Consider the following 9,362-nt stretch of genomic DNA (forward strand, 5'->3'; position numbering starts at 1 on the left):
TATCGGACTGTTGTAAGTTCTTGCTGGCTGCAGGTTGGCTAGGGGCTTTTTGAATCAGGTGGCCAAATTGGTATAATTCTGGTCTACCCTGCACACAAGTATAACCCTAACCCCAAACCCAATCCTAACCCTAAAATACAGGGTGCACAGGGTAAACCAGAATTGTACTTAAAAACACAGGGTGTGGAGGGTAAACCAGAATTGTACCTAAAAAGAACATTGTGATATGTAAGAACAAGGTCACCTGCTCAAATTCTAGTATAAGCATAGTAATTGCTGGTAATATATAGGCCTACTGCATAAAAATTGATTAAGGCTACCTCCCTGCCTGGGTCTCCTTTACCAGTGTTGTCCTGGTCAGCAATTCTTCCTCATTAATTTCATAATTACACCCTTCAGATCACATCATACAAGGTGTCTCATAAAATGGTTACATGTAGAAAATGAATCGCATTTTGTGATGGTACAACAAAACAATGTCATTTTTTTCAGATATTATTTATTCATCCTTCTTGTAACTATTTGCTAAGTTTCAATTCCGTATCTTAAAATCTACTTCTTTTACGATTGCAAAATTACATGGGTGTTAAGAGTGGCTAACCATCAAAATATTGCACAACGAAAGTTGTACACAATCACACTTTTGTTTTCAGATTTTTTTCTTTATGTTTCTCTTATTTTTCATTGTTGAACTTATTGCACAAAAGAAACATAATGAAAAATTAAATATTGTACACTGACAATAAATCATTTTTGGAGCTTCTTGACTCTTTGTGGTAACAAATAAAGAAAATGGTTATTTGATAAGAACACATTTTTTGGTGAAACCAGTTCTGCACGCTGTATCTCCTGTTATCAACATAGTGAAATGAAAAACAATATTTTGCATATAGGGCTTGCTGGGATTTTGTTGACTTGAAATCGCTGCTGTTTGTTTTTTACATTTCTGACTGAACTCTTGACATAAAATTGAACAAGTTTTATTTGGTGTTTATCAGAATAAAATACTGCATCGGCAAATTAACTTAGATTATTTTCAAAAATCTACATGTAACCTTTTTTGGGGACACCTGGTATATTTAACCCAGTATTGATTATAATGAATTGATTTGATCGGTGTACGCCTGCTTCTGTTTCAGTCGGCGCATGAATTCCCTAACCCTAGCCAAACATACTCAGCTGCTAGAGATTCTTGAGGTGCCTCAGCTGATGGACACATGTGTGAGATATGGTTACTATGAAGAAGCCTTAGAATTAGCATCATATGCTAAGAGATTAGAGAAGAAACACGCATCTATTCCAGTTATACAGGTAAGGCCGGCATCGACACATCTTATGTCGGAATCCTGTCGACAAAGTGAATTATGTTAATATTTCGACAGAACTTCTTCCATGGCGACATAAAGTTCAGTGCTCGGGAAATGGCCCAGTAAAACTTAGCCAGACAAGCTCATTTTCACTCGAAATATTGGCCAAATGCAGTGCCAAATCTTATCTTTTACCTAATATTTTGCCAACTTTTCTTGTTATTTACCTTCAGGGGTCTTACTTTTGGCAGTATATAGTCTTGTTTTCTGGTGTAGGTGTACACTTGATCGCTATGTGATCGCTGTGAAAACGGCCATCTTGAATTTTGCAGATGGTGTTTCTAGATATTTTTAGGAATTTTTTTACAATTTTACTAAAATCATGAAAAAAAGAGTCGCTGGCCTTACATACAGGGTATGTTTTAGGAATCACTTGAACAACTATAAGAGCAAGCTAGGACTTCATTCTAATCTGGATCAGGGTGTGTTTTAGTTGCTATCATTCAGGTTAAAGCCACACATTAGAATTCACTGTTTCCCAGGAAAATGGTAAAACAGTAACATGAGTAGTTGTACATTTCACTGTGAGCACATGGATAATCTTACATTTAGGGTCTGGTTTTCCCCTAGGGCTACCCAATACGCCCTGCGTTAGTAGGACTACAACTGGCTATTAGACTCTCATTTCCACATCTGTCATGCGATTGCTTTCTAAAGCCATCGCTAGATAAAGGTTTAAAGGAACCGTCACTTCACTTGAAAAATGTTTAAAGAAACCATATCTCACCCAACCTTTTTTCCATTAAAGCAGAAATGGTTTAAATTAAAGATTAACCATAAAGATTAAAATAAAATACAGATTTGCCATAAAATAAAGATTAACCATGAACATTAACCATAATATAACGATGATTAATAATAATTTGACAGACAACGTATTCAAATATCTGGGTCTAGTCTGTAAAGGGCATTTGAACTAACACTTTTGTTTGAGCCATAAGGCAAAAAAATAGTTGACTTGTCCTTTATGTGCCAATACCTGGGTCGGTCGGTCGGTTGGTCGTTCGATTTTTTTTCTGCAAAATACAATGTGACACATAATACATTTACTTTGTATAGAGTGTTTTTTTTACGTTTATGCGCTTTACAAATCGTCAGCCTGCTGCGCTTTTTGCCTAAGTCATTTTTTGTAATTTTGAGAACAAAGTACAAATCACAAGCATGCATTTAAACATATTTATTCACCAATCTTTGCAAGAGAACAAAATGGTATGACACAAATGAAAGGGAATAATCAGAAATAATTAGGGTGTTTACATAACTGAACATGCTTGAACCACATTTTGTTCTTTGTTCTCAAAATGACTTATCAAGAGAGCTTTTCTTTTGTCAAACCAATTTGAAGAAAACTTACTAGGTTTTCTTGCTAACAGTTTAATCAGTGAGCCACTGACTTTATCAAAGCTTCGTGTTGTTGTGATGATCCAACAGCTGATGACTGGCGGGAAGTTATGTCACTTCCGGTAGCGATGTTAGTCTTGCTAGCAGTCTTCAGAAGTGGATCGTACACTTTAAAAAAAAATGACTTAGGCAATTAGCGTAGCAGGCTGATGAAATGTATTCTACTGCATGCCATGGTCCATTATTTTCGACTTGCCGATACTTGAACGTTCTGGAGCTCAACATCTTCAAACGTGTATTTATTGAAAATACTATGGAAATATGATTCAAATCTATGCAGGGAATGGCACTGAACACAATAGACACAGACTGTTACCGACACTCGCTGGTTTCCAATGGCGCTTGGCACAGAATATACATGTATACAGCTTACGGGGTCTATGTTTAACAAAATTAACAAAACAAATGCAGAAATAGAGTTAGAATTGATGAGTAATTGACGATTTCATGTGTTTATACCAGTTAAACATAAATAAAACACATATATTTTGAATATTAAAAACCAAAATATGATCGTGTTTTGTCAGATTTTTGGGTCGGTCGATAAAAGGCAAGTCAACTTTTTTAGCCTAATCATAATATGGATTTATCTTCCCATTGACCATGCATAAAGTCACTGACGAAATATATGATTTGTTTTGTATTCAAACAGGACATTGTCAAAGAGGTGAAGTCATCAACCCAACTCATGTTAAACCAGATCCTCCAGCAGGTAAGAACTACTATCCAGCTTCCAGCATGTCTACGTCTGATAGGCTACCTAAGGAGAATGGATCTGTTCTCGGAGTCTGAGTTGAGAATTAAATTCTTGCAAGCTAGAGATGCTTGGTTTCAAGAGATACTTGCTGGCATACCTGGTGATGACGGTGAGTGGGTTGACCTTTGCACAGCGTCTTAGCTAGAATTTGACAAGTGTCCGTAATTTTAACCAAAACTGTCAGTCCAAAATTTGACCCTGAAAATATAAACCAGATCTTTGCCCCTTCTGTGGGTTCAGTCAGTTCAAATGCTATACTATAGCCTTCATTTATTGGCTGTGTTTTGAGTTCACAGAACGTTATATTCAAGCATTATTTTTAGAATTTAGCACATGTCCCAGCCATTAATTTTGCCTGTCCTAGGAGCAAACTGACCATCCAGTAATGATGGGTGGATGGGTGGCTAGCTAACACCCTACCTTTTACACAGTCATTTCAAAACTAGGTTCTACCTGCAATCAGGCCTTATATATTACATATGCCTGGACCAGTGCCAGGAGCTAAAATGAGTTCCTGGTCCCAAAGATGGCTCCTGGTTTTTTAGTTTGTAGTGTAAAATATTGAACACACCAGGAGCCAAAACTGGGCAACCACAGGGTAAAAATAGCATGGGGGCCTGCTTAATATAAGCCTTGCCTGCAATAGGCAAACTTTTAATTTGATGTTTCATTCAATTCATTCAATTTCTAATGCAACAACAGCAACAGACATTAACATTGAACGAGGCGGTACTCAGAATGTAGGACGTTTGTAATCTGACAGTGGTTTGTATACCTAGTTGAATGCACCGCAGTTTGAGCGGTTGGTAGAACCAGAGACGTTTCTTATGATTATCTTTTCTAGTAGAATGACAATAGGCTAATGGAGTACTACTGCCAGCTGAGGAGATCAGCTGGCTGTAGTATTAAGAGCATCTTGAACAAGACTAGGTACAAATTTGATTCAAGTAAAGTGGAAAGAAATATAGTACAGCTAAAGTAACTACAGGAAATAGTATTGTAGATATACCTGAAAGATTGTGTAGAATGAAATGGGCTATTCCATTTAAAATCCACACTAACCCTGTGGAAGATTTAGCTATAAAAGTCTTTCACCTGTGGAACATTTAGCTCAAGTCTTCCACAGAGGGTACGGGTTTTGAATACAATAGACAATTGGATAACTTCCATTTGAAATACTCCCACCACTTATGGAATGATATATGTAAAGCCATAATACAGGGGGAGTATGGGTTTCAGAATGATTAACCCTGACCAATTAAATTTGAAGAACATACTCCATGTGTGGAACATATATCCTAAATCTTCCACAGGGATAGTGTGGATTTCAACTGGAATAACCCAATGTGTGAAACTGAAGGTTGTCTGATTTTCATGCATATATGTTTTACCTCTTCGTCTTCCAGCATATTACCACATCAACAAAGTAATAGAAACTAGCCGTGTGCATCTATTTGATATCATCACTCAGTATAGAGCTATCTTCTCAGATGATGATCCTATACTAGCATCAAGTCAAGATACAGGCACCAATGAATCAGCATTATTCCATGGATGGGTTGTGCAAAAGGTAAGGATCCTGTTCTTCGTCAATATTATGTATTCTATTACCCCCATGGCTCAATATTGAAAATCACACACTGTGATTTGTCAAAATGTGTCACTGGAAAGCACTATATTTGAAATAATGTGCTCTGATTACACAATAAATCATGCACATTCTATGCAGAGCAATATGTGATGTAAAAAATGTTACACGTTCATTTTCCTGTTGCGGTGTGGATACGCAGATGCACTTTACCTTGATGGTAAAGTAAATCAATTAAAAATAAAGGTTGCTGCCTTATCCTTATCCTTCACACACAGATAACGTGCCCTCTGCAATAAAAATGTTTAAATAATGGGTTCGGGTGCGCCTCGTCCATTATTTATGTTGCTCTGCCTTGGACACAGTATTTGGGTGTAAAAACACTGCAATTACTCTTTATTTCCCAAGTAATGTAATGGTAGTCACAGCTTGGATAGTACGCTACAGAGTGATTGATCTTTCTGTCAATAGCATTGAGATCAGACTACTTATATGTAATTGTTACAGTGGATGATTGCCTTTCCAGTGTATGCTTTTAGTAAAAGCACCTGGTTGAGAGAGAGAGAGAGAGAGAGAGAGAGAGAGAGAGAGAGAGAGAGAGAGAGAGAGAGAGAGAGAGAGAGAGAGAGAGAGAGAGAGAGAGAGAGAGAGAGAGAGAGAGAGAGAGAGAGAGAGAGAGAGAGAGAGAGAGAGAGAGAGAGAGAGAGGTCACATTTCTTTGGTAGAGGAATGATTACATTTGTTACCCATTGGCGTGGCGGTGTCAGCGTTGAGAATGCTTCCATACAGAATTTAAGAATCACATCAATCATGCTATTCCCTCCACCATAAAGTGCTTCAGCAATTATAGTCCATTGCTGCTGCCTTGTTGGTCTTCATGGCTGCTCACGGTTGTTTGATGGCATGTAAAACTGATTCATTTTAAAGAAATGTTGTACAATGATGGCGCTATTTATCTCAAATCTTGTTTTCATCTTTACAAGGGGTAGACACCTGTAAAATGGTATTAGAACATCAGCAAACAGACTAACAAATGACAAGGGAATTTTCAAAAACTTTTTATCATGAAATGTAAGGTATAATGCATATTATTTGGCTATTTTAAATTAAAAAATATATTTAGATAGCGCCCTCAATTTGCACACAACTGTACAGTTTATGACGCAACGTCATTGGCCAGGGATGTGGTCGAAAATGAACAGGGGTTGCATAAAACATCAAACTTAGAAGGAGTTGATAACATAAATGTGCTTTTCTATATAAATTCATAACTTATACATTTTAATATGCAGCCAAATAGCTCTGTAAGCTAATATTTATAATGACATTCTTAACTACAGTAGTCATTAGGCTTATCATGACAGGCCGCATCAATTGAAGTGTATATCAATGTTTCATCCAGTAGGTCTAATAATAGTAATAGTATTATCACAACAGAATTATCACATCCACTATATTTCCATGCATACATTATATATTTATCTAATTATTTAATTGCAATCCTCAGAACTCAAAGGGGATTTTTGATCAATAGTTGAATTGTATTGCAGAAGGACCCAGGAACACCTGCGAGAACATCTTTAGAAATGTGCATTGTTTGCGGATTATACATTGCCAGGGGCGTAGCCAGCTTTCTTGGTCAGGGTGGACAAAATAAAATTTTTGTTGCAGTTGCATCATACAATACATAGAAACTGTATGTCTTCGAGCTTCCCGAAAAGGGCCTTATTGGGATGATGTGCGCGCGTAGCGCGAAAAAATGGTATTTTACACTATTTTCGCCCATTGTCCGGCTAAAAAGGTGATTTATTGTTACAATGTGCGCGCGTAGCGCGGAAAAATTTTGTATTTTACACTATTTTGGCCCTGAATTTTGCTAGAAAAGGGGCTCCTTGCCCTTTTTTCTTTTCCTTTGCCCTCCTGATTTTCTCTTTCATTTTTTGTCAGAGGGGCACTTTATCTTTCATTTTTTTGTCAGGGGGCACTCTGCCCCCCCATGGCTACGCTACTGTACATTGCTACATTGGATGAACATGATGAAGGAGGTTGAATCAAGGTTGTTTACGCAGTAACGGGACGAAAACATTCATCGTTTTAATTTAATTGATAACGAGCACACTTCAAACAAGTGAAATATGCAATGTTAATAATTAACATGATTTATAGTATGATTTCAAACGTCAACGAACGTTAGCATTTAGAGTTCAATGGGAGCCGGCGCTATACCAAATGTCATTAAAGGCCTTAAAGGAAAGCAAGTGCAATTTGTATTACAATGTGTGTGTAAAGTATAACAATCAGTTATTATGCTTTAACCCAGGAAACAGAAAAGTTTTTCAGAAAACGTTCATAAGTTATTTAAGTGTTTTAAAGTGTGCTGAGGCTTGTGGATCAACATCTAGGCGTTGTGCCTGTGCGTAGAGCACTATCAATTACTGCCCTTTTTTATTTTTATTATTTTTTGATAAGATATTGTACAAAAATGTTTGCCAACACCCCCCCGCTGAAAAAAGGAGAAATTTGACAATTTCTATGTTTCATGTAACGTCATCGTCAATAATAAATTGGTTTCATAAACATGATAAATACATATCCATATAGGCCGGCCATAATAAGAAAAGATGTTGTAATGGATATCGTACACCGTAAAAACAATACTGTGAAAGGCAACCATTTTCATGTTGATTAAAGTAACTTTTCAGAATTTTGTTTGCCTTTGCAACCAATCAACAGAATTTCATTAGGCCATGAATTTATCGTGTAGCATGACTAATTTTAATTTTAATGTGAAGATTAAAGAAAAATATACAAAATAAAGATTAACCAATATAGTAGAACGAGCCGAAAATGTTGCCATGTGAACGGTCAAAACCTCAGAGAAAGAAGCACCTTCATAGTACATTTAGCATCACCATATTCTGAAACCCGAGGGTCTAAGCTTTATTTTGGTATAACATTATAATGTTAATTTTCAATGGGTTGTCAAAAAAAAAGACCCCGAATATTGAATCACCATGACATGCATTGACCCACCGTAACACCTGTTATCCCACAATGACACCCCTAAAACATGATCAAATAAGGCATATTTTTACCCTAAGGGAATTTATCAGCTAGTACTGATTTCTGAGGACTTGATACAATCGAACAAATTGTAGCTAACAAGATATTCCTACCAATTTAATGAATCGTAATGTGAATTTAGACTCCTGGAATTAGAGTGAAACTTTCTTTTTGTGTTATGTTTAGATCATTACACAATAGAGGTTTTAGTGAGTTCCTTAGGAGTAAACATCACCACCTCTGGTGTCTGGTAAACGCTGATATTTTGTAAGTGTCTTTGCAACTACCGATGTTGCACTATTACATACGGAAGTAACTAAGGGCCACGTGAGTTCGCTTTGTAACGCAAGAAGTCAGGATCTTGTGATCACAAATCCCGACTTCTTGTGTTCCTGACTTAGCCAGTTTGAAATAAAGAGATAGTAAAAATATCAAAATAAAGAAATAGTTAAGACAACTCAGGATCTCAAGAACTCATGAAATCTGTTCAATTTTCACGGCTTTAGTAGTTTAATTGTAAGCCCATCCACTTTAGTTATCTCGAGATCCTATTTTCTTGACTTAAAGTCAAGAACTCGTGAACTCAAGCCACGCTTGAGTTCCTGACTTCCTGACTTCAAGTCAGGAACACAGGATCACGAGATCCTGACCTCATGACTTTAAAGTCAGGAACTCGTGAACTCAAGCCGCGCTTGTGTTCTTGAGTTCCTGACTTCCTGACTTTGAACTCAGGAACACAAGAACTCAAGCGCCGCTTGAGTTCACGACTTCCTGACTTTGAACTCAGGAACACAAGAACTCAAGCGCCGCTTGTGTTCACGACTTCCTGACTTTGAACTTAGAAACACAAGAACTCAAGCGCCGCTTGTGTTCACGACTTCCTGACTTTGAACTCAGGAACACAAGAACTCAAGCGCCGCTTGTGTTCACGACTTCCTGACTTTGAGAGAGAGCCTAAATGCATGCATGCATTATAATATCAAATTATGGCGCTAGCAACACACGTGCTAAAGTCAGGAAGTCGCGAACACAAGCCGTGCTTGAGTTCTTGTAGCTTGTGTTCGTGACTTCCTGAGTTCAAAGTCAGGAAGTCGTGAACTCAAGCGGCGCTTGAGTTCTTGTGTTCCTGAGTTCAAAGTCAGGAAGTCGTGAACTCAAGCGCGGCTTGTGTTCACGAGTTCCTGAC

General features: G+C 37.4%; 1 protein-coding gene across 1 annotated transcript; it reads left to right on the forward strand.

The window, feature by feature from the left end:
• Nucleotides 1-1,113: 1,113 nt before the first annotated feature.
• Nucleotides 1,114-5,669, forward strand: LOC140169550 (conserved oligomeric Golgi complex subunit 8-like; the record flags this gene model as incomplete). The annotated part of the gene is made up of 4 exons (XM_072192813.1): nt 1,114-1,311; nt 3,421-3,634; nt 4,932-5,095; nt 5,640-5,669. Coding segments are annotated over 4 exons (606 nt in total), but the record flags the coding sequence as incomplete, so codon positions are not given.
• Nucleotides 5,670-9,362: the final 3,693 nt, after the last annotated feature.

Source organism: Amphiura filiformis, chromosome 14, assembly GCF_039555335.1.
Source record: "Amphiura filiformis chromosome 14, Afil_fr2py, whole genome shotgun sequence".
In the NCBI taxonomy this organism is placed as follows: Eukaryota; Metazoa; Echinodermata; class Ophiuroidea; order Amphilepidida; family Amphiuridae; genus Amphiura; species Amphiura filiformis.